Here is a 25,431-nt window from a genome sequence, read left to right as displayed (position 1 = left end):
CGTCACGCCAAGCGGGCGAGACCATCTCCGGGACGAGGAGGAGGGGAGGCGCTTTCTGTCCCCTTTCCCTCTTCCTCCGCCCCGCCCTTCCCGTTGTTCCCTCTCTCAGCCCAAGCCCTGCCGCCGTTCCTCACGTCCCTGCCGCAGGTCGAGTCGGGGAGACCCAGCGGGCAGCGCCGCGCTCTCGCCCCCCAACAGCCGGGGCTCCCCCTCCTCGGCCAGGACATGGTTCCGGCCGCTCCCCACCTCCTCAGCCCTCCGCCATCTTGGCGCCTCCTCAGAGCGGGGCCGGAGCGGGCTCGGCCGGGGCGGCTCCTCCTCAGCGGTGGAGCGAACCACCGCGGGGGCGGGGGGGGGGGGCAGGGGGAGGCGGGGACGGAACCACTGCGGCAGCGGCGGGGGGACGGCGAGGGGGAAGCTAACGGGCCGGGCTGGACCAAGGGGCAGGGGCTGACAGGGGCGGGCGGTACCACCGGGGGAGGGGGGGGGTGTGCCGGGCAGGGCGGAACCATGCGGAGGCGCTGGTAGGGGGGGGCCCGAGGGAGGGGGTTCGGTCCGGCTCCCGGTGCCGCCGCCGGGTCCGCCATGGCCTCGAACTGCGCGGGGGGCTCGTCGGCGGGGGGCGTCGGGGCGGCGCTGGGCTCGGCCCTCAGCGCTAGCAAGACCAAGACTAAGAAGAAACACTTCGTGTGCCAGAAGGTGAAGCTGTTCCGGGCCTCGGAGCCGCTGCTCAGCGTCCTCATGTGGGGGGCCAACCACACGGTGAGCGCGGCCCGCAGCGGGCCCTCCCCGCCCCCTCAGCCGCGGCCCTTCTCCCCCGGGTCCGGGCCCTCCCCAGCCCCTCGGGACGGGGCCCTCATCCCCCTCATACCGGGCTTTTCCCCTCAGCGAGAGCCCTCTCCCCTCCTCCCCCGGATCGGGCCCTTCCCCTCTCTCCCTCAGGCAGAGCCTTTTCCCGCCCCGTTCAGACCAGGGCCCTCACCCCCCGGCTCGGGCTCTGTCCCCCACGCCCTCTTTCCACCTAAATCGCAGCCTTCCCGCCCCCTGGCATCTGCTCCCTAATCCGGGTCCTTCCCTGGGTTCCCCCTCCCAGGGCACCCCTGGATCTGACCGCTCTTCCTCCTGGCCTGGTGGATGCCCACCCTGGGAGGAGGCTCTCCGTGGGCTCTGCTCCTGCCCGCCTGTGGCCCTGTCCCTAGGGGTGCCTTTCTCTTTGGGTCAGGGCTCCTTCCCCAGAGTGTCCCCATCTCCGGGCGCAGTTTGGGTCCCCCCTGGGGTCAGGGTGTCTCTCCTGGCCATCACCTTCCTCACGCCTGGGGTGGCTCTACGCTTCTCCGCTGCTAGACACGTCTCTGCCAGCGCACGCCTGCCCCCTCACACCCACCCGTCTGCCTGCGTCCTCTTCCCCGACACCTTTTCCAACACCTCTTCCTGACACTCTTTTTACCCAGGACTGGGGAGGGGGAGCGATGCCATTTTGGTTTGCGTCCCTTTGTGTAGGGTGCTGTTGCCCTGGCACAATCCCCTCTCTGGCATCGGAGACCCTGAGGACACTGTCCCCTGTCACAACCCCTCCCTTTCTCGCTCAGGACAGTTCCTGTGGCCCCGTTACAGTGAGGGGACTCCCACGTGTCACGACCTAGAGGTCCCACGCGCACAGTGACAATCCAGTTCCTCAGTTGGCTGTATGAGGACAATTACGTGTGTGTCTCATCTCCATCCCAAAACACAAAAGGGTCTTTTGGCCCCGCCTGTCCAACCTTGTCTCCCTCTGACTTTAGGCTTCACCTACCAGAACTTGGGCCCTGTATGTCCCCTGGACTCTCAGCCCCAGTTTCTCTGGGCAGTGTTGATACAGGTCTTAGGAGGGAGCTGGGAGAGGGTCCCTTGGAAATGTCTGTGATGGCTCAGCTCTTTAATCCATCTCCTTTGGAGGTTCCTAAGACTGTCTTTGTTCTTCTCTGGAAACTTCTCCCTCATCTGTGATGGCAGGCACAAATCTCGTGTTGGAAAGGAGGATTGATTTACCACTCTTGGATGTGGGATGCTGTTCTAGGAGAATATTCAGTAGGTCAAAGAATTCAGAAACCTCATCCCTTCCTAAATTAATATGCTTTTAGGGCTCAAAGACACCTATTTCTCCAGTGGATTAGTGGATGTTTCCTAGAGAGTGAAAGGGATTTAGGCTTAATTTTTGCAGAAACAAATAACACACCAAAAATAAAATTAGAATTGCATTTCTAGCTTGCCTGACGATGGAGTGAAAGCTTCCAAATGTAGTTCAGCACAGCGCTGTCTTTCTGAGTCAAAGGATGTTCCAAGTGCTCGCTGCTCAGAGCCTTGCCCAGGAAGCAGGATAATGAATTTAATCAGGCTTTGATCAGTGGCGCTATTAGGAGCCCTGAAGAAATGGAAATTGGTGGGATTCTTCTAAGTTTCGTTTGTGGCCTCTTAGGGACAGTTGTTGCTTGGTGGCAATTAGCTTTTTTTTTTTTTTTTCTTTTTTTCTGTAGCTGTTTGGGTACTAGGAATCTGGCAAGTTTTTTGGGCACTGGATCAGGACAATGCAACTTCTGGAACACTTGGCTGTGAAATATTTAGGCAAAGGGAGGAAGGCAAGCTGTCAGTTCTGTATGAACACTAAGCTAGTAATAAGATTATATCAGATGCATGTTACGAAGAAATTGCTGCCAGAAAGGAGAACCGTATCCTGAGGGGCTGGGAAGAGGGTTAGAAAATTTCAGCTGTGACCTCCTCACCCTTGGACAGGCATCCGGGATTTCCCAGCAAATTCTTGCTAGTTCATTTTCCTCCACCTCTCTGCCACGGGTGTCCCTTTGTGTTTGGGTGAGCCTTGTGAGTACCCCGGAGGGTTGGTGGCCGGTGTGACCGCGCTGCAGAGCAGGCTGCGAGCTCAGGTGGTTTTGTTTGCTCAACACATGAGCAGCTGCTCATCCTGGTCTGCGTTCGGGAGATGATGTTGGTGCCCTGGTTATGTGGGAAGTGGAATTGCTTATGTGCTTCGAGCAGATGGGTCTGGCCAGTTGAGGAATATTTTCAGGAGTGCCTTTGGACTTGGTTGGAAGTCTTTTGGGGATTTGTTTAATGTTTGGCTTCTGGACCACGGTTTTAGAAGAAGCGATGAATCTCTTGGCTGTGCCTGCGGAGCCCTGCCTTGGGCTCCCTGCAGTAGGAGGGGGAGAAAACTGCTATCAGCACAACCACAAGGTTGTGCCAGGAAGATTCTGTCAAACATACTTGCATTTGAGATGAACTTTTTCATGGACAAATCAAACAAACAACCATTTTATGCAATCCACCGTTTCTGTTGACTGAAGAAATTCCCGTGGGTCCATTAACCGAGTCTGGCAACAGTTCGGCCCTGCCTTGTGTTTAAACAAGCTTGTTAGCAGCTGGTGTGAATACAGGCAGTGATGGGTCTGGAGAGGATCAGGAGCAGTGATGTTAGCACACCGAGAACAGGAACTGGTTTCTGCAACGCCAGTTCTGAGCATTTCTGTTCAAATAGTGAGCTGGGTCTTGGCTGTCCTGCTGGTCCCCAGCCAGCATTTAAACCGAGTAAATCGGGATCGGGGTGGGGCTGTGGCTGGTGTAAGCAGGGCCAAACGTGGGTGGTTTTAGTCCAACAACTAAATTTTAAACTCAAAAATGGTGGAGGGGAGAACTTGTGCAGCTAGGAGGAGAAAGTGGAGTCCCGGAGGCTCATCCTTCATTTCTGAGTTTTCTGTAAGGCAGTGTAAAATTCAGCAGACGTGGAGATGGTTCCTGTGGAAGCTTTGCTTGCGACTGCTGTTGTCATGGCATTGGAAGAGGCGATGCAGCTCCTCGCTGTTGGTTATGTGCGTGTTGCTCCGTGCACATTCTCCATGCCCTGGCTGGACGCGTGTGCATGGGAGCTTGCCAGCGGCGGGGGGAAAGTTGTGATGGTTCTGGAAGGGAGAAGCCATCTCGCACTGAACACGACAGCGTTGTGTGATGCTCTGGAAACCATAGAAACGGTTGTAAGGTGCTGATTAGACAAGGCACTGGGATCCCAGTGAGTTTGGGGGTTGTTGGAGGGGTGACTCTTCTATCTGTTTGTTAAATGGACGGTCGAGTTCGCACGAGTCGTGGTGATGCTTCTCCAGGTGGCAGTTCATCAACTGGAAATGATCCCTGGAGCTCTGTGGATGTTGGCAGGGGCAGGGGGTAGGCATAAACAAATCTCATTTTTGTGGAAATGGGTAGATCTCTTCTGTTGGCTGCGTGGATCTTCCCCAAGGCAGCCTTTGGAGCTCCAGAGGCTCCGGGTGCTGGCTGAAGCACCAGCCGATCTCCTAGGACCTTTAGGAGTGGTGCCAGCCAGTACAAAACACAGCTATTTAGTATTCGAGTGAAATAGCAAAATTGGGATTTGCAGCACGCTTCTCCCTTCTCTGCAGTGTTGTTTTTGGTGTTGCCATGTTAATTCTAGCCAGAGCAGCATCTGCCACATATCAAATGTTGAAGTCCTATAAATTGGTCCTGGCGCAGGGTGAACAGCATGTATTTGTCCTTTCCAGTACCTGCTGTCTGCTGTGGCTCTAAATGACCTCTGGAGAGGGCAGCGTATGGCCGTGGCCATGGCAGCCCGTGTTCATGGTCGAGGCCGGTGGCTCTGAACCTTCTTCTCTCAAGATCTCCTGTTAAAATAGAGATTCCAGGAGCCCTTTTCCTTCTCGGGGCATGGAGAGAAAAGAAGGTTTTCCTGGGTAGTTCAGCGAGGGGAATGGGGCTCAGTTGCCTGCTCTGCCACTGACTCACGTGGCCGTGGGTGGGTTGTTTAACCTTCCCCTTCCTCAGCTTTTGTCTGAACCGAGGGCAGCGACTGGGAGGCCGGGTGCTTCCCAGCGGTCCTGAGGCCGTGCCGACGCGGTGGGTGACAGGCCGCCCTGCGCTGGCGGGACGCAGGGTAGCACTGACTGAGTCCTCTGCCTGTGACGCAGCGTTGGGCTGCAGCTCCGTCAGGACACGGGAGTCTTTCCAGCAGGCTTCAAAGTACTTTGGTTGGGAAGAGGTGGGTTTGCTGTCACTAGGGGATGCTTTTTTTTCCTCTTAAAGCATGCTGGTATTCCCAGAGCGCTGATAGAAATTATTGACCACAAGATTCAGGCTTCCATAGCATTGCATGGGGGTTTTGTTAGCTTGGATACTGATTAATCATGCTCTAATTCAGGGAAAACAGTATTTTTTTTCTCAAACCGTTGCCCAGTCGCTGTACTGTGTTAAGCAGCAGCACAGTTTTGCTGCAGATGTGGGTTTGTCTCCATGCTAGTTAAAGTGATTTTGCTATGTCTTTTACCTACTTCCCCAGAGTATTAAAAAGTTTAACTAATGCTCACAAAGTACTTTGAGATGCCTGATTGAAAGGCTTTGAGAGGAACAAAGTATTTTTATTTTCCTGAGCAAATTCCTGTTGTAAAGAATCCTAGAGAGTAGACTCACACACTCCATCATCTGGATCTTGTTAGTAAACAAATTGCATTTTCCCATCAATTTACTAATGGTAATTGCCACTTTGAGGCTACAGTCAGGTTTTGAAACAAAATTATGCCTGGCCTATTCGTTCTAACAGCTGTCCCTGAATGACACAGAATATTGATGTGTCTTATTAAAAAAGGAATTGGCTTTGGTGGGCAAGACAAATTATCAACTACCGATAAACCCAGAATCGTACTGACTGGTGTTGCTCAAGAATTCAAGTGACTAGGAATTAAAAGCTGAACAGACAGAGGGGAGGTGGTGTTTTTCCAGCCCTGTAAGGCCAGGGGTGGCTGTAGACTTCTCAGCGGCGTAGGCAAAAATGAATTCTGCTGACTGAGGATGAAGGGCCCGGCCACTCCTGCGGGGGGAAGGGGGGAGCTGGAGAAAGTGCGGAGCTGAGCTTGCTGTTCCTCTGGCTGCTGGGCAAAAGGAAGAGGAGGGTGGCGGTTGCAGCTTTGGAGAGATGAGGCTCTTCTCTCCCTCACCCACTGCTGGTGCCCCCAAGCCCCGATCCCTCCTCCGGTGGCATCTGGCTGCCTTTATGCTGCGCCTCTGGCTGCGACCGTGCCGCTTTGACACAGCGGGCAGGCTGCTGCCTTACCTCTCTCCTCGCTGGGGTGACTTCTGGACACACTGGGCTGCTTGCCTTGCTTGGGAAATTGCTCCTTTGTTCTCAGAATATGGTGAAAGCAGCAGAGAAATGTGAAGCATCTTTTTCTTAGTGCCCCTGCTGTTGCCTTGTGAAGATGTCAATTGGTTTATCTAAAATGTGTCTTGGTTTTAAATCCTCTGAGCTCCACTCAGAGCCTCCGAGCCTGGTGCGTGTCTGAGCCTTTTGTGAGGCTGAGGGGCGTGCGCCATTCACGCTGCTTCTGGCCTGGGGAGGGGCAGGACCAGCGTCTTATGTCTTTCTCCAAAATGCAGGTGGCAGTGACAAAATGTACTTCTTAGTGATGCTTTCAGCCTGGACTGGTCCCTGCCAGGTTGTCTGTGCTTTCTACCCAGTGGGGGAATAGAAAACTCCTGGCTGAAGAGGACTGCGTAAAAACAGGCTTATTTTCAAGAGGATTCAAAGGCAGATTAGGTCTAAAAAGCTGGATGCCTTACAGAAAACCAGCATCATGCTGGGTCTGGAGACAGATCCCTGGTCTGAAGAGCTTGTGCTCTAAATTAGCCGTTCTTAACTTTTTCCACTTTGTGGACCTCTAAAGCCTTTTTAGTGGAGGTGTGGAAATACCCCAGGCACAGACTGCTGTACAGCACGGACCTGCTCTTCGCAGTCGCTCTGCTTCTCACAATAGCCCCCGGCCCCTGCGGTGAGGGACCGAGGTGTGTGACTGCGGTGCTGTCTGCTGCCGCACCTCCGCTCTCTGCAGCTGCCTCTTCCAGAACAAAGCACCGAGTCCGAGATCTCGCTGCCCATCTTGTGGCCAGCGCCAAGCCCCAGAGATCTCCAAAGCTCCAGGTACAGGCAAACTTTCTGTAGCTGGGTGACATCTCTTTGTGGGAGACAGGCGGCGGGTCAGGCCCATGGGAACGGGCTCCCTAGGAGCCAGGGCTTGCTGGGCACCTCATTGCTATGCACCTTGCTGTGACCTTGCCTTCTGTAGCATAAACACACAGAGACACACACTCTGCTATATATAATCTCCTGCTACACGCCTCTCCCTGGGGAGAAGGCGAGAGAGCAAACATGTGCCAGGCGTTAGTCACGTTGCTCTCGGAGGCTGCTCAGATTCCACCATGATAAGCACAGGAGAGGATCCCTGTAGAGCGGTGCTGTCCGCTGCTCGTTTGGGCAAGGTCTCCTAGTGTTTCACTTGGCACCGTGCTGCAGGACCTGGCCCGATAAGCCTTAGGAAGGGGAACTGGATGCTGAGGATTGTACTGTGAGAAGGGAGGGTTTGGGATATCCCTTTTCCAAGGCGGTGTGGGGGCTTTTCATTCCTCTCCCTTTGGCATCCTGAGGGAAGCGTCAAGCACGGGAGTTACTGTGGGAGCACACAGTGCAAGTCCCTCTTGCCTAAAAAACAAGTAATAAAAACCAACAAACAAACAAAAAACCCTAACCAAAATCGTGTTTGCTTTCAGGCTGGTGTCAGGAGCAAAGGGCCAGTAGCCATCTGACCAAGAGCTGCTTTGTGCAGTGGAGGCCAGCCTGGCAGTGCTGGGACTAGAAATGGCCAGTTCAACTCTTGGGCAGTGATTCTGGGCCCCAGCGTGAACCCCTTCCTTCTCCCCATCTCCTTCAGTGCCCGAATCCCAAAACATCCAGAAAGCTTTGCTATATGCAGCTGGAAGGGGGGAAAAGCTTCTGCAGGAGGGATTTTTTTGGCTGTTGTCAGGCTGTTGTATCTTGGGAAGAGTGAGGGCATCTTTTAAACAGGATGAGGTATCCTGGCGCACCATTTCTGCCAGTCAGGAGACTTGCAACAGGTACAACATTTGCTTTGAGGTTTCTGCTTTGGCAGAAATGAGGACATCCAGAGACGTCTTGACATCTCACTTTGCTAACATTTGTGTCTGAATTTCTGGCAGGGGGGAGACAATCTCCAAATCGCTGTTCCCTCTCAGCCGTCAGCACCCTTCCTCCGCTCTGGAACAAGCTGATAATAGCTTGTTTGTGCCTTACCCACCATGAGAAGAGGGCTGAGAACAGGCGTGTCTAAGGAGCTGTGCTGTCGGGCTTCCCCTCCTGTTAGACAGCAATAATTAGTGGCTGGAGGCAGCGCCTCTTTCTTGATACAGAATTAGCTGTTTTCTCTCTCCCCCCCACTTCACCCTGAGGGGAAATCACCGCGTGGGACTCTCTGATACCGCTCTTTGCAGCAGCTGGGAGCTGGACACCAGGGTCTGGGAGATCCCTTCCTCACCTGCCCTCCTCTTGCCTTTCCTCTCCTTTAGCTGCGGCTCGAGGAGCAGCTCAGTGCAGGATCAAGCCTTTAGCTTAAGCCGGGGGGCACTGGCCTCCCTGCTCCACAAATGATGGGAGGCGTGTGACATTATCCATTCATTTGTGCAGCGTTCTGCATACATCCCAGAGCACTTCACGGGAGTGCTTAATGCTCCTCGGTGCTGCTATAAAGTAAATACTGGGCAGGGTTTTAAAGAGCATCATCTCCGCTCTTAACGGAGCGGTGGCCGGTTTACTTTCCGCTTATCTGTTGTGTGGGATGGCTGTGTCTGAAAATAGTCATCTTTTCTCCTTGCAGTGTGTATGTGTCTTTCTTCCAGTCTGACGTTTGTTAAATCTGGTCTGTTTTTTCATTGGTAATGATGGAGGAAGGATGTGAAAAATACATACTTCATCAAAGGCTGGCTCATATAATTAGCTCACTGCACATCTCCAGAGCTGGGACCTTTGTGGTCCTTGCAGAGTTGAACTGTGCCACAGATCCCGCTGCAGAATGGCTCCCTCACGCCTCCGTTCATCCCCGCCTCCTTGGGGGAGATGTGGCAGCAGCGATTTGGACAGTGTGTCCTGTTGCACGCAAGGAGCGGGGAATCCCGGAGCTGGAGTCCATTTCCTGAGGCGGCCGGCTCGGGCCCCGCTCCCAGTCAGCAGGGAAATGCCGTGTGCTTTCCAAGCCTGCTGGAAGTCACTTGACCTGCCTGAGATTTTGGTGTTGGGAACAGACCCCAGGCCTGACTCCCAGCCAAGCCCTGCTGTTGCCAGTGTTGTCTGCTTCTCTCCAGCATTACCTGCTTGGCACAGTAATTATGGGAATGGAGTGGTAATGAAATTGCTTCCTAAATCCAGCGTGTTAGTAGCGGTTCAATTAGATGGGACTTGGGTGATTCCGGTGAAGTCCATGTGAGTGAATGACACTGGGGCCATCCTCAGAAAAGGCAGCTCAGAAACGTGCTGCCTCTTGACCTCCTCTCAAACGCTGGCACAGCCTTGTCAGTGCCTGGGCTTGTCTGGAGCAGGGTAGCCAGATATAATCCAGAGGTGGATTTTTTTTTTTTTTTTTTTTTTTACTATTGATGCTTTCGCTGCTGGGTGCTGTAGCATGAGCCTGTCTGTACAATAGTAGCTGAACGTTCATTCTTCTGCTTCCCTGTATTCCTGTGGCTGCCACACATGACTAAGGAGCAAAAACAATCTAGTGGAGTGACTCATCCCTTTAGAGAAGGTGGGATAAGAGCAACAAGAGACAGCAAGCATAGAAACAGCATCCACTGGAGAGCTGTGCTGTGCTGCACCGAAGCTACCCAGAGTCTGTTCTGGCTGGCCACGATGTGAAGACTTTGGTCATCAGTGATTTATAGCAGTGAAAACTAAGAAATTAGCTGATGCAACGTTTCCTAAGTAAAGGCAAAGGTGATTTATTTAAAACATAAAATCTGCTATTTCTTGGTCTGTAGGTTTGTCTCAATTCTAAGCTGTGTCTTGGGTGGTCAGTGGAAGGTGAACAGATGAAAGAGCCGAGGCTGGCTCGGGAGTACTCACCACGTGATTGAATGAGATGCTGCTGTGGCTTGTAACCACAGTGTTCTCCAGTTTGCTTCAGCTCAGCAAGTTGCTCTGAAAGTCTAATGGGTTATATTCCTTCAAAACCAGCTTCTGGGATATTTGACATCCCCGTAAGTCCATTGACAGTAACTGCAGGGCAGTGGAACTTGTGTTTTGAGTCTCCATTTCCTTTCTCTTTTAGATCAACGAACTCAGCAATGTTCCCGTCCCTGTCATGTTAATGCCCGATGACTTTAAAGCCTACAGTAAGATTAAGGTGGACAATCATCTATTCAACAAGTAAGTAGGTGCTTCCCAACTGTTTGTCTCTGTAATTAGAGCCCTTTGCTGTGGGGGAAACCGGCATGGTGAAGGCCTTTTGGTTTGTTCCCTGTCATAATGCCAAGAGGATCTGGCGTGGCTGGACACATGCCCCGAGTCTGCACTCGCCTGGACAGGGTGGGGATCAGCCTGTCACCGAGACACTGTCTTGGGGTTTGGTTTATATGCTTTGAGTGATGAGGAGCCTGGTAAGGCCGGGCTCAGAAGTGCCACCACTACACATAGATACTCACTGGACTGGGTAGAAGACAGTTGATGTTTTAGAGTTCACAAAGTGTAACTTGCCCAAAGCCCTGGGTCTGGAGTTTGCTGTGCATCTTGGTTATGCACAAAACTGAGACAGGACTGTCTCTTGAGTCCTGCTGTGCCCTGTCTGGGTGTCCTGTCCTGACCAGCAGATCCCAAATCCCAAGGCCATGGAGGAGAGGGCAGGAATTTGTTCTCCCTGACCTGCCAGTTCCTTGTCTCTGAGACTGTTCACAGGAGACAGCTGTGAAGCTGCGTTACAGCCATGGCCCGTGGGGTTTGTGCAGAGTTACCCCCTTCTCCTTTGCCCAAAAGATCAATTTTTGGAAGCCCTTTTAAAGCTGTGGTGGTTAGTGGTGCTCAGAGCTGCGTTCTCTGCCCTGGCTCTCTGTGCGTGCAGGTCTGCAGTGCTCCCTGATTAATGCTTCCTTTCCACTAAGTTTCACAAGGATCAGCTTTTGAGAGTGGGAGTGTGATTCAAAAGTTTGTCTTCTCTGGCACCTACAATTTGCAATATCTTCTCTTCCCTCTTCTCCTACATAGATTTTAGTTTCCCACGTATTGATGCAAAGGATTCTCATTGAGAATGAGCTGACAAAAATCTCCCACTGTGTCCAAGCAGGACCATCCTCTCTGCCTCTTCCCACTGGGCAGAATAAGAGCTCTGGGAGGGAGTAGGTGCAGCATCCCTCAGCGCCGGGGAGCGTTGTTTCTTGTCCGCTGTGGTGTGCTCTGGGGAGGCCCCGTTCCTGGGTGGCAAAACTCGCTCTGTAACGGTTGGGACTGGTCTGGAACATGCCAGAGTGGAGCTGATTCACCCCTTCTCTCCTTTGCGTTCTGGGTGAGATGGTTTGTCGTGAGTTGACCTTTCTTTAGACGCACGAGTGATCTGATCTGATCTGAAATCAGAGGCCCCCCCCCCCCTTTCCTCCAGCTTTTCATCTTAAACAGTAACAGTGTGTTGCAGGGGGCAGCTGCGTTGCTGAACAGAACAAAGCAACAAAGGAGGAGGAAAGAGAGAAATTATTCTGTCAAATCTGTGCTTGTGACAGGGGAGATTGTTCTGTGAGACAGACATCCTCATCCAGAGAGCCTGTTAGTCAAAAGCTGGATCCTGCAAGCATTTCTATAAACAGATAACTTTTGTAGGCATCCAGAGAAACAAGCTACCCTAATGAGAGTAAATACTTGCAGAATAGCACCCTTGAAGGTAGGAGGGGGCTTGGATATCCTAGGGGGTTAGCAGTGAAGTGGGAGAAGAATTGAGTTTGATTTCACAAGCTGATCATTGCACAAGAATATCTTTTCTGCTTTGCCCTAGGGAGAACTTGCCAAGTCGCTTTAAATTTAAGGAGTATTGTCCACTGGTGTTCCGAAACCTCCGAGAAAGATTTGGGATTGACGATCAAGACTACCAGGTACACTGTCTCTTCTCTCCCTGCCCTCCTAACACCTTTCCCTAGGACAGAATAACCAAGCTGGCAGAGAAACTATGATACCAACATTCTTGTGTGGTCAGTTTTTATGGGTTTATAGTCATGGCTTGAATGATTTTACCATAACCCTAAGGGCCCACAGCAATGGAGTTGATCTTGCTGTGCTGAGCCCTGGGCAACTGCAGAATGGAAAGATGGTCCCTGCTCCAGAGAGCTTACAGTCAGGCACAAAATAAGAGGCAGCAGATGGTTGCAGACAGGCAGGAGCTGGAGGATAACAATGATCTAGTGCAGAACATCTGCAAGGAAAGTGAGTCTGTCATGTTTTTACAGATTCGGGTGCTTGTCACAGCCAAGTGTGTGTGCGCCAGGCATTGGTGCTGTTGAATTGGGTTTATCAAGGTGGCTGCTGCTTTGGGACCTGTCCCCTAAGGCTCAGACTTGCTTTGGAGGGGAGAGACATTTTCTTGTCTTAGTATCGCTGGGCTTAAATCCAGCGAAAGAGAGATGTCGCAACTCTTGCTGCTACAGCAGGGCCACCCTTCCACACACAGCTCTTGGTCTTATGCATGCAGGAGATGTGTAGTAGCAGGCTGCTTAGAGACCTCTTAAATGAGGGAAAAGCCAGTGCAGAAAAAGGCTGGCTTTGATAGCTGCGTGGCCTTTAGCAGGCCGGGTGTTAGGTAATTAAACCCGGTATCTTTGGCACGCCACTGCTGTTGATAAAGGCTGGCAATCTGCCAGCACTGACTGGTCAAGGGCTTTAACTAAAATACTCTCTGGAATCTGCCAGCCCAGAGAGGCACTTCTTGCTCTCTCCCTTCTCTGCTTCAGGTACAAGCCCAGCCATGCTCCCTGCTGCCTGTGTTGTGGGGAGAGGAGATGCTCCTGCTAATCCCACCAAACTGCTTCCTTCTAGCAGTGTCTGTGTGCCCACCTCCACATACGTCTGTGTGTACGCCCTCCCCAAGCGTGTCAAAATTCTCCCTGATTATATCTAAATTATTGCCTGATCTCGCCCTCTTTTGAGGTTAATATAATGAAGAGATCTGTTTTCTTACTCCAGCTGCATGGCTTATTGCACTGGTGAGACACTGGGTCTACTTGATCCAGTTTTTGGTCTTGTGAGGGATGAGACAAGGAGCAGATGTGCAGCACCTGCATCCCATCCTCTGCCTCTTGTTCCCAGACAAGGGGGGAGCGCGCTGGTCCCTCTGCGAGAACGGGAGACCTCTGAGGATACCGGGATCGGTGTTTGGGGCTTTTTGCTTCTTTGTGTAACCATGTCTCAGTTGCCTCTCTCCTGGCTGCCAGGGCCCATCCTACTCTGCTGCCTGTTCTCAAGCATGCTGGGCACTCTGAGGGTGTTTGTTCAAAGTGAGACACGTTTTTTGAGCAGAACTGACAGCCGTCTTTGCTTTTCTTCTGCAAGGGGCCAGCCGTCCCCAGGAGGAATGGTAAATGCCGCTGCTGCCTCGCCGCTGCCTGTGGCAGCCCCGGTCTGGGCGACTGCCCGTCTGCTGTCGGAGCCAGAGCTCAGCGCAGCCTCGGGAGGCAGGTGGCCTTCGTTGTGCCTGCGTGTGCTCAGTGCCTCCTAATTACCTGCGAGCCACGAGCTGCACACACAGATCTCTCCTGCTTGTGATGGAAGATCTCTCTTATTTTCAGGACACGGCTGCTCAGTCCATGAGCACATGCCTGTTAGATTATTAATTTTATCTTTTCCCTCCTGCCATCAGGCCTATTCTGTAGGCAGCGATGGCGTTTTGCCAGGAGCAGCAGTACCATTGCCTCCTGCTCTGTTGACAGTAGTCCATGCCAGGCTGTGTATGGCTCTTGAGGAGACTGCTTGGCCAGCAACACCCTGCCCCTGGGGCTGGCTGTACCAGGGAATGAGTCTGTGCTGGCTTCCTCCATACCCTGCAACGTACTTGCATGCAGTGAAGTCATTAGCTCCTAATTATATTTTCTCCCAGTGCATCTGCTATAGTATATTTTAGAAATTTTTTCTCAGTGTCTTTTAAGAAATGATGAGAACCATGTGAAGCCACTTACATAGAAGCACCCACAATCTTGTTGGCTCTAAATGCCCAGTTTATCATTTACACTTTACCTGTTGCTCTGAAGAATTACTTCTCCCATCTCTGGGGTAGAGCAGTTTGGCTCTTTAAAAGTGTCCAGCTAGAACAAAAAGCAGAAAACATTCATTGAGCTAAATTCAGGTGGGTAAAATGTGATGGCTTGAGTGGGAATCGAGCCAGACTGCTAAATATAACACCCGAACTGTGGAAGAGGTGGGAGTGGCAGGAAGGGAACGAAGTAAACCTAAGGGCTGTGAATTTGGTAATGTCCATATGTGGTCACAATTTCTGCTTCCCATCTCCTCTAGCAGAAAAGCTCTGTGGTTTTGAGGTGAGGGTTGATTAAACCTTGTAGCACAGACTCATTTGCAAATGTCAGCAAGAAGCAAGGGGGGGTTTTTTTGTTTGCCTTTATTTTCCTGACAATTTCTAAAGCCCTTGGCAGGAGTAGAGTTTTTCCCCTGCTTCATTAAAGTTTTAAAAGCTTTAAATGCTTCATTCTGAAAGGAAACCTCTCGGCTCACTTGCAGCGTGACATGGTAAATCCCTCTTTCGCAGCAGGCTCTGCTTGCCTGCGTGTCTGCGTCTGCAGAAGAGCAGGCTCCCTCTGCTGTCCGCTCTTCAGAGAGCTGAGGGAAGGAGAGAACCGTCTAATCAGCAGCTAAAAAAATACGGCATGAAATGCATTCTCCAGCCCCGAGATCCTGACAGACACATCTACCTTGAGCTAAAGCTCACTGTCCAGGGGTCAGAACCGCTGTGTTTCAGAGCGCAACTCTCACCTCTCCCCATCTGCTTGCACCAGTGGCAAGGAAATGCTAGTGAGAGCCCGTGCTGTTGGTTGACAAAATGGCTTCTGAACAAACAGGGGTGGCTGGGCTGGTGGAGTCGGAAGGCAGTTGCTGAGAAGTGATGGAGGAAACACACAGGAGACTGGTGACCTGCTCGGCTTAGTCTGGAAGGTGTGAAGAGCAGTGGCTCTAACAGTGGGGTGAGGCTCACAGCAAGTCCTCCTACCTGGGGAGAGGCATCAGAACAAAGAGCTCCGCAGCTTGCATGGGATTTTCCGATTGTGCTGCAAGTATGAAAAAGAAGCTGCAATGTTTCGTTGCTAAGGATGGAGACAGGGATATAAAGACAGATGCTGCTGGTTGTCGGAAGAAAAACCAAGCTATTTATACTCACAGTCTTTTTCGTCTAATTGTAAGAATAGCAGAGGCTCCAGGGTAGCTTTTGGTTTCAGGATGACCTGTAAAGAATTTCCAAACAATTGAGGCTTGCCAGTTTAGGCTGCTTTTTGATGGGAAAGAAGGCAGGTCATTTAATTCATTCTATTCTGTTTTTCCTTAAACCTTGGAAATACCCTGACTGTTCTTAAATTTCCAGGAGGAAATGCTAAGAAGTCTTGGCCTGTGTATACTCTCTCTTTAAAAACCCCTTAGTAAAAAAAATCTTCAAAAATGCATGCCAGGTGTTGGAGTAAAACACATAAACAAATAGAAGGCCCAGATGGAAGCTCTAAAACTCCACGTCCAGACTTCTAAACAATTGGGTTAACCTCAGTAGTGCTGAACACTCAAGGATCTTTGCTTATTAACGGTCACGATCGGAGTGTGTTTGCAGGTGTGCTCTGAAGCTTGGCCAGGACACTGTCACAGTTACGAAGGTGGAGCACAAGGTCCCCGGCCTGGCTCTGGAGCTGGCCTTGGTCACCCCTGTCTCACCTGCTTTCCAAGACTGCTCTTCTTTCTTCTCCAGGGAGGTGGCAGCTTCTGCCTCTCCTCCCCACTGTTTTTGTTCTGCTTTCCTCAGAACTCGGTGACACGAAGCGCCCCGGTGAACAGTGACAGCCAGGGCCGGTGTGGGGCCCGGTTCCTCACCACCTACGACAGGAGGTTTGTCATTAAGGCAGTGTCGAGTGAGGATGTAGCAGAGATGCACAACATCTTAAAGAAGTACCATCAGGTACGGTGAGTCTGGAACCCTGGGAGGGGAGGTGGCAAACACCTTGGGGAGCTTCTTGTGATTTGCTGGGGAACTGGAGCATGGATTCACAGTGTGCAACCTGGCAGAGCTTGCAAATAGCTTTTGCAGAAGAAAACAGTGCTCCTTAGCATCTGAGAGCCAATTATGGCACAGCTGCCTGTTTCTTCGCGGTGCTGAGCCCTTTCACAGCTCACCCTGTTCCTTACATCAATGAATTATGGATCGCTGGTACCTGAGATCTGTAAACATGCTCCTAATTCAATCCTTCGAATTAAACTTTCCAGAGAGACGGGGGAGGAGACGGTTACATGTAGCAAGGAAGGGGAGGCAAAGTGGGACAGCTGGAAATGTTCTACCCTGGTCCCCGTTATCTGCCGGTCCATCTGCTCTTTACTTTCAGACACACTCGCATAACCACGAGAAGTGAAGTTAGCCAGTGCCACCAAGAGACTTGCCCTGCTGAGCCTGAGTGATGGAGGTGCACGCCTAGCCTGGTACAGCAGGCTGGACATGCTTGCGGGATGGGATCCTCTGTCTCAGCTCAGGGCTGGAAGATTCTTACGATGCCCTAACTTGCTTTTCTTGAGGCCCTAGGAGCATTTGCAAGCCTCCTTTCCTTTCACATCGGTGTCAGATGGCTGGAACTGGAGGCTTCGCTATCACCTTGCTGAGCTTGTGTTCTGTCAGAGATGGGTTTTGTGTGACAGTACTGTCTTTCTGTGCCCTCCCTTCCCCGCTCTCCTCCAGTTCATAGTGGAGTGTCATGGGAACACCCTCCTGCCCCAGTTCCTTGGCATGTACCGGCTCACCGTGGATGGAGTAGAGACTTACATGGTGGTTACCAGAAACGTATTTAGTCACAGGCTGACTGTGCACCGGAAATATGACCTGAAGGTGAGGGTTTGGAGGCCAGTCATGGAGCTGAGAGCTCCTTTTCCAGGAGGGGGGGAGTTGGTCTTTGTAACACCTACTTGACGAGGTCCTGGGCTTTGCTTTTTGTTGAGGGGATTAGGTTTTGGGAGCTCTGGATGGGGCTGCACTTGAGGCTCAAATGTTGTTCCATTCCCTATCCCAAGTGGCCTACACTACACCAGGTAGATCTGTAAGTCCATCTCGGACATGAGAAAGGGTTCAAGCACTGATTTTTAAAATACTTTCATTACTTTTCTGCATGGAGGAATTAAATAGTGGCTATGAATTCCACGGGAATATGGCACATAGTGCAGCAATGCTCTTTTCTTTATTCTTTTATCAGGGCTCAACAGTATCCAGGGAAGCAAGCGATAAAGAGAAGGTATGGACCACCCCTGGCCAGCCTTTCCTTCCTCCTGGTGGTTGGAAGCAGATGGGATCCAACTGATTTCCCTTTTCCAAAGGGGTACTGAGCAGGGAATGTTAAATGGGCCCTGAGCGATAACCTGTTTCTGTCCCACCTTTCAGGCTGTGCCCAGTAACTGCTCAGGAGGAGATGGTGCAGATCTGGTGCTGCCCTGCCCTGCTCTGTTATGTTGACACTACCAGGAGTGGGGGGAACTTCTTGGGGGACAATCCCACAAGTACCAAAACCCACATTAGTGCAGTGGTGTCTTGACGGAAGGATTTCTTCATAGTGCTCCCTGTGTACCAAACTGAGCCAGGTCAGCGGTTAGCTTGTGCAACAGATGCTTTTATAAAGCAGATCAGCTCCTCTCAGATTCTTGGCAAATCTCAGCATGTTTGTAAGTTTTTGGTTTCTGGTGCCGTTAGGGAAACTTATGACTCAGAATCCTGCCCCTGCAGAACTTTGGCTGTGATGGTGTCATGAAAAGTCCCGTTGAAGTCACAGCAGTAACTCGTGGCACTACATGTTTTGCACATGCACGTGGGATTTTCGGGTTTGGGACTGCAGAGTAAGTCTACTCCAGCCTGCCCTAAAATTAGATCTCTGCCACGAGCCAAGGGACTTCCATTTACATAGAATGCTCTGGCATCAGGGCACGGCTTCCTCGTGCCCAAGTGTCCCCAGCTTGCTGGCTGTTTACTCTCTAGCTTTTTCTGCTTATGCAGTTTGTCTCAGACCATTCATATTAGATCTAGATAAAGCCACCACACACTCGTATGTCATTCTAAGAACAAAATAATTTAATTCCCAGCTGCACAAAGGGGTTGTATGTTCTTCCATATCGCTGAGAAATCCTCAGGGCCTGCTGCAAACAGATTCCTCAAAAAGCAGTGGTTTTAATTTTTTCCTCAAGCCTTTAGGGAGAGAAGCAATTTTTTTCAAGCCCTCACTCCTTCCCCCCCCAGTCGGAAGCCAACAAAATGCATTTCTTTTCTATTCTGGGAACTGGTTGGACCATCTCTGGCTGGAGCCCAGCTGTCAAGCTTTCAGCCTGCAGCACATCTTCCCGGCAGTCTTTAAAGTTGAGTTGCTCTCTGTGTCTCCCTATGTACAGCTCAGCACATGGATTCATTGACAAATACTGTGCTGTGCCTGATGCCATTTTTGTACTTAGTGGATAGGATGAGCCACTTCATCTTATAAACAGGCAAAAGATCCTGGTGCAACCCCACACTCGATCAGAGTCTCTGTGTAATCAACATATTGCTAATGGATCAGTGTACCAGCCCTCCCCCAAGAAGCAGGGCTTTGGAGAATTTGACACAGGTTTTTTGTTGCAGGCCAAGGATCTACCAACGTTCAAGGACAACGACTTCTTGAATGAGGGTCAGAAGCTGCATGTTGGAGAAGAGAGTAAAAAGAACTTCCTTGAAAAGCTGAAGCGGGACGTGGAGGTAGAGTTTCCGGGGGGGACAGCTTTTACTCTGTCACCCGTAACGGCGTCCTCGCTGTGGTCTCTGGCTCACGGGGTGCAGCAGTGAGTGAAAAGCAAGTCATTCCTGGATCCCTCAAGCAAGTACAGTCAGGGTTATGCTGATGGCAGTGGGCATATGAGCTCATGTGTTGGTTCTCTGGAGTCTAATAAGGGTTTAGCTCTCGCTACAGCCCTTTCTTAGGGAGATACTGGCAGAGTAGGACTGAGGATTTCTCATCCGACATGGATGCTGCTGTTCTCACTCATCTCTTTCTCTCAGTTTTTAGCTCAGCTGAAGATTATGGACTACAGCTTGCTGGTTGGGATCCACGATGTTGACCGAGCAGAGCAGGAAGAGATGGAAGTGGAGGATCGGGCAGAGGATGAGGAGTGTGAGAACGATGGTCTCGGAGGCAACCCCATTTCCTCCTACGGCACACCCCCTGACAGCCCTGGCAATCTCCTCAACTACCCTCGCTTCTTTGGGCCTGGAGAGTTTGATCCTTCTGTCGATGTCTACGCCATGAAAAGCCACGAAAGTGAGTATTGTGGAATATTGCCCCGAAGAAGGCCTGGAGCGCAGAGGAGGTGTCCCATGGTCTGGCTGGGCTAAACGGAGTGGGAGGGCTGTCAGCAGGGAGAGAGACCCTGCCCAGTGTCTCTCCTTTGCTGAGCAGTCCCTCATTGCGGATGGTGTGCGTTGGAAGGGGTGGAAGCGGTGCTTGGAGAGCAGTGGCGTGTTCAGAGAGCGTGTGGGCCTCTGGTGTGCTGTTTCCAGTCATTCTTCTCTGCCCTCTGCAGCCTCCAGCTGCCTCGCTTTCTCTGCTAGTTGCATCAAACCCGATCTGCCGTGTGTTTCTGAAGGAGGGGGGTGCAGCTGGGCTTTGCTCACAGCTCAGGGTGTGCTAGCGACTCTCTTGCCTTGCTAGGTGCCCCCAAGAAGGAAGTGTACTTCATGGCCATTATAGACATTCTTACGCCATATGATGCGAAGAAGAAAGCTGCACATGCTGCCAAAACAGTGAAACATGGGGTAAGCAGCCTGCTGCCCGCAGGGAGGATGGGCTTTGGGGCTTCTGCTTTGCCTGCATGCCTGCGTGCGTATGTGTGATGTCTCCTGACACTGATTTTTCTACCAGTATGGAAATTCTTCAGTGATCCTGTGCCCAAGGACAGCTCTTCCCTCACTTACTGTCTCCTCGGACTGTCTTGGAAAGGCTTTTTCCCTCTGGTTGGTTGGAGATGACTTGTGTTTACGTCCCAATTTGGGAGGTGCTGGATTTCCCTGGTGTGGCACCAACAGCCTCACAGAGCAGGAACGGATTGGCTGCAGGCAGAGGTATTACCCTGCCCCCTTCCTGGGGCCAGTCCTGTTCCCTGGCAGCAATCCTGAACTTCCCAAAAGGGCTTGAAAAAAGCCCAGGTTGGCGGGACATGGAGTTTTTCATGCTCCTTCCAAATCTCTTCAAAACCATGAGGGAACAAATCCAATGCTTTGACTCAGTGGTCTGCAGAAGATCCAGCTGGAGCTAAAATCAGTTTCCTTGGGGATCTCTCTAGACCTCTCTGGATGTTGTTTTTTCCTAGAACTTGCAAGTTTTTATGGGTCTTTCCTGGCAGAGACAGGCTGTGCTGACACGGTCGCTCCCTGCTGTCCTCCCGCCTCCACCCTTCGCAGAGCTGCAGGTCTGCCCTTCGAGGAGGGTGTTGTGACTTGTTTCTCCTCTCTGCCTTGCAGGCTGGGGCAGAGATCTCCACCGTGAACCCAGAGCAGTACTCTAAACGCTTCAATGAATTTATCTCCAATATCCTGACATAGTCGTCTTCAGCCTTCAGCGAGAAATGAAGAGAAGAGGGGCTACTTCCAAACAGAGAATGCAGCCTGTGACACTAAAACAGACACTGTAGCAGCATGTGGGGTGTGCATGTGTGTGTGCGTGCGTGCGTGTGTGTGCAAGAGTGAGTGTGTGGCACTGTGTGACTTCAGAGAAAACTAATTCTAGGTGCACCCTCCAACAGTCCACTTGACCCAGGTGGAAAAGTGGGTTTTTATGTTACTGAAGTGCCCAGACATAGATTTGAGGGCTTTTTAAAACAAGAAAAGTGCATTGTTTCAGCACTGCTCTTTCTAATGACATTTTCTCCTCTCTGATCAAGAGAATCCCATAGGGATATGATATGTGGCACTGTATTAAAGGGGTCGCTCTAGATCACGTTCAGTGGGAGTGAAGCAGTGCCTGATTCCACAAACTACTACTTTTTTTTTTTATTGGACTGTCTTTACCAGAAAGACACACAAGCCCTTTTATTTCCCTCTTGGTAGGAATTGGAAGGAAAATAGCTTACCATTTCAAGGACGGAAAATATTACTCTGATAAGGAGGAGTCGCTGAACTTTAGGTAAATTCAGACTGGGACACTTTATATTTTTTGGTTAATTTAAGTAACAAAAACTTTTTTTGTAACTGCACTTGATTTACAAGAAAGACGAGGGAAATGAACATCTACCAAAGATGATCGCTTAAAAAGGTGTAACTTCTAGAACCTAAAAAAAACCAGTGTGAGAAGTAGTAGAGGCATTGAACAACCTCAGATGATAATGTGCTCGGACCCATTGTGCTTTAAATTGGCCAGCTATGAAGATTTCATAAAAGAAAAAAAAAAAAAAGGCATTTTGTACCTGTAGATATGGGATAGTATTTGACTATCTGGAACGTTTCCCTGTCGCACCTCAGTCAGGAATTGCCGTGTCTCTTAGATTCCAGCTTCACATCGCGGTTCTGCCAGTGTTAATCTAGCTAATGTTCAGTCTTCCTTACTTGCCCGATCTGCAACAGGTACTTGAATTTGTTTCCTGACAGAGGTTCTTTGGTTAGTTGGTTTATTTTTTAAATGGCAATGTGACTTGCACACGAAGGAATTGGACTCGCTACCAGTGGGGAGTGCTGGGAGCTGTGACTGTGGAGCAAGTTCCACTGCTCAAGAGGACTCGGGACTTGAGCTGTGGTTGTTTTTACTCTTCTCTGCTCCATACCCCTCTCTAGAGCGACAGTCAAGGAGTGGAAATGTTTGAACACTTGCGCCAGATTACTTCCCCCCCCCCTCTAAGGAATTGGAACTGATTTGCGTGACTGAATAACGTCCTGTTTTGTCTCCAGAATGCTTGTAATATTTTTCACAGCCAAGCTTGTCAGGCTTGCTTTGGGTTTTGTTAGCTCTGCTGCACAACAGTTACAGACCTTTTGGTTCTTTTTTTAACTTTCTTTTTCTTTCTAAGCAGGATTTAGCGTTTTGAACAAACCTCTTGCAGTTGAAACATGTTGCTTATCTGCCTTGAAACTGTTTTCACATATGCCTTTGTTTCGGGAATAAGCTGTTTCGAATGTCTGTCCTGTGCTGTAACGCGTGCTACAGTTTGCTGTGTGGAATTTGGTCCTTTTGAGAGATAACTGGTGCTCATCACATCCTGGTAATTTCCCTAGACTAACGCTAGCTCTGGTCTGGATTCTGAATGTGGGCTTGGTTTTTTTTATGTTCATACCCACATTCGTGATGTGAATCCCACAGGTCTCAACTTTGAAGGGGACAAAAGGGGGCTAAAGTTTCAGCCCATAAGAGTGCACTGTAAATAGAGTCTTTAAGAAATCAAAAGTTAATATTAGGGGTCATAATGGGATATGAATCTTCTTATTCATTCATGGGTCATTCCCTTTGACGTGGGACAAATTTCTTCTGCCGCTGTAGTCCAGTCCCTATTCTGTGTGATGTGGGGGCGAACACACCGTCGTCTGGGAGGCCGAAGAGTCTCATGTCTTAAGGTGTGTAGCTGGAAAAGCCACAAAACAAATGCAGCTATGAGAATACTTTAAAAAGGGAGGACACAGAGGGTATCATCAGCTTAGTTTTGTGGGCATTATATTGGTTGCTTTTCTCTTAAACAAATAAGCACTTAAGTTTACTATCAATTAGAAATTAAATACCAATCACTTTTTATTCTTGACAGTTTTAAAAATCTGCATTGAATCCGCAACTTTGGCCTGGTAAGTTTGCCGTTCTCCTTTTGGGAAACTAGCTTGTACCTTTTAAACTGTTTGTCTTTAAATCGTATATTTAAAAAAAGAAGAGAAAAAGGGGGGAGGAAGAGAGAAGGAAATTAGGGAACTGCAGGCATCCTGCACTGAGACACTACAAAACAAACAACCCAAAGAAAGTAGAAGAATGAAGCTTGCATAGCTAGGAGCAACAGTGTCATTCACTGAATTTCATAGACACGAATGAAATTAGAATGCAGTTAGTTCCTGCAGCAGTTTTTACAGACGTCCTGATACTAAGGGCTTAAGAGCAGTTAACTGTATTTTCTTATTCCACTCCTAACAAACTCCTGCTCGGATTAAATTGGCTGGCTCTGGCTCAAGTGATACGAAAAGCCCCATAAACTCTATTCACTTTAGCACTTCCCCAATTCTGCCACTTCTGTCAAGTTGCCATACTGTGTGTATTAAAGTAATTAAATGCAATTTTCTCACTTAATGATGTATTACCCAGGTATGTAACTTTGTTAACATAAGCGTTTTGTATATTGTTTACATTTTGAGAGGTAGCATTACGTTAAAAATGCTAATTTTTGTTTCTAGACAGTATTTTTATTACCAGAATAAGAAGTGAAGCTGCAAATATTTGATTTGTTTTTAAAAGGGACTTTTTCTTTTGTTTTCGTTGTTTTGTTTTGGGTTTTTTTAATCTTGTTTTAGGTCACTTTTTTAACTCAAGTATTTAAAAGGAAAACCCAGCCCTTTCAATTCTGGTTTTACAACTGCTTGTGCTAGTTTGTTGTCTGTTTCTGGTGTGAATTTAGTTCTAGTTTGCTGAATGTAGATATTTCTGTCTGTAGCATGTACCCTGCGGAACACTTTACACTGAAGTGCATTTGACTGAAAACCACCCTCAGCTGAAAGAGTTGCAGTAGGTAGGCAGATCACTCAGATCCTGGTCAGAGTGCAGGATTTTTCAAGAAATTGCAGTGCAATTTTTTTTTTTTTTTCAACTGCGAGTTTCAAAAAGAAAAAACAAACTTAGCGTGCAGTGTCTCTCTCCAGTGCCCAAAGGCAGGGTGAGTCTGTGTGAGAAGTGAGCTGCAGGATGCGTAGTCCTGCCTGCACCGAGGGTCTCTCTCTTTCTGAACATGGGCCTGATCTGTCAAAATTTCAGAACTAAAAACTGCTTTGAACCTAGAACTTAGATCTTCCCCGTTGAGATAGCTCCTACAGCGTAAATAAGAGTGGGAGAGGGAAGGCAGAGTGCGGAGTCACAGTTTGGGTGCTGTTCTGCTCCAGTAGTGCAATAAAAACCACTCGAGAGCGCGGTGGGTCACCCTGTCATAGGAACCACGTGTTCTGGAGGTACCAGGCAGCGCCCACCCTTTGGGTCAGCGCTGGGAAGGGGCCTGGTGTTTGCTCTGTGTGAGAAGAATGTCAGCAGGAGTTGAGTTCTCCCAGCGAGGAGTGGTGGGATCCTTCCCTCTGCTCCTGTACACGCCTCTGATTGACCTGGTTTTAATTATAAAAGCCACGATCATGAAATTCGTCACGGGGAGAACTTCTGGGGTAGTAGGTGACTCTAGATTTCCTGCATAAACGAGGCTGTACTCCAAGAACCTGGTTTTGAATTGCATTATCGCAAGAACACGAAATCACTTGAGTCTTCCTTCCTTTTCTGGGAAGAAACTCCTGCTCTCCCCTCCCGAGCGCTGCCACAGCGGGGGACTCGCCTCTCAGCCCCAGAAAGGCACAAGCGAGGTTGTATCGTAGTTATGGGCCGTGTTTGGGAGGGGTTGTGTCTTAGCCTCGACGGACGGATGCCTCCCCGTCCTGTGACTACTATGCAGTCTTTATAGATGCCCCCCTTCAAGCTGCGCAGAGGTCAAAGCGTTGAACCTCGAGGTGGTACAAACCTTTCAGAAGTCAGTGTGCGTGTCCTAAACTCGGTTCCCAACACCGTGTAGCCCATCGGAGACGGATCGTCCTTACAGTAGCTCCAAAACCAGAACAGCTCTCCTCTCCCCGTGTGTGTCTTAATGCCCCGTTCCAGGTTTGCCTGTCAACTTCCCCTACTCTGCAGAGCCATTCTCCGGTATCCGTATTAGCCACTACTGATTTTCCTTGCTCTTTGACACGAGTATCTTGTGTAATAGCGATGGCAAAGCTCGGGGAACCAACTGCTGCTCATCCACCATCTTTAGTGGTCGCGGTTTTCACCGCTCGGAAGTTGTGCTGGTCCTTGTTGAGCTGCACAGCGCTAAACTGAGTCAAGCGAGCGTATTACACACAGGTCACAAGGGTGGGCAGGGCTAATCAGTGCAACTGAAAAAATGTGAATAAATTAAGTTTAAAACTGAAAAAAAAAAAGCATTCTAGGTTTTTTCACTGCTGTTTTTTAAATAGGAATTTTAAGTCCTCTGTGCTTGTCTGTTTGCTAGGAGCAGTTTGAGACACTGTTACTGTTTTGAAATGCATGCATGTTACAAGATGAGTCTCCAACCAGAGAAAAATAAAATTAAAACTTTGTGTA

At 50.0% G+C, this 25,431-nt stretch overlaps 1 protein-coding gene across 6 annotated transcripts; it reads left to right on the top strand.

Moving 5' to 3' along the window:
* The first annotated feature begins 505 nt into the window (after positions 1-505).
* PIP4K2B (phosphatidylinositol-5-phosphate 4-kinase type 2 beta) lies at positions 506-25,431 on the top strand. Of its 6 annotated transcripts, XR_012631964.1 has the most exons (13): positions 506-762; positions 10,182-10,279; positions 11,889-11,985; positions 15,897-16,049; positions 16,818-16,964; positions 17,326-17,364; positions 18,732-18,845; positions 19,146-19,404; positions 19,795-19,898; positions 20,005-20,204; positions 20,604-22,682; positions 22,868-22,904; positions 25,340-25,431. XR_012631964.1 is itself a non-coding variant. In XM_074892456.1 (11 exons), the coding sequence occupies exons 1-11, from the start codon at positions 586-588 to the stop codon at positions 20,626-20,628; spliced, it is 1,413 nt and encodes a 470-aa protein (XP_074748557.1). In that variant the 5' UTR covers positions 506-585; the 3' UTR covers positions 20,629-25,431. The 6 variants fall into 6 exon arrangements, 3 of the variants coding, with proteins under 3 accessions (XP_074748557.1, XP_074748560.1, XP_074748558.1); XR_012631963.1 differs by having other exon boundaries at positions 22,868-25,431; XR_012631962.1 differs by having other exon boundaries at positions 20,604-22,904.

The sequence above is a fragment of the Strix uralensis genome, chromosome 22, assembly GCF_047716275.1.
Source record: "Strix uralensis isolate ZFMK-TIS-50842 chromosome 22, bStrUra1, whole genome shotgun sequence".
Lineage (NCBI taxonomy): Eukaryota > Metazoa > Chordata > Aves > Strigiformes > Strigidae > Strix > Strix uralensis.
Note: the sequence above shows the minus strand (reverse complement) of the source record. Positions and strands in the feature narration are given on the sequence as shown.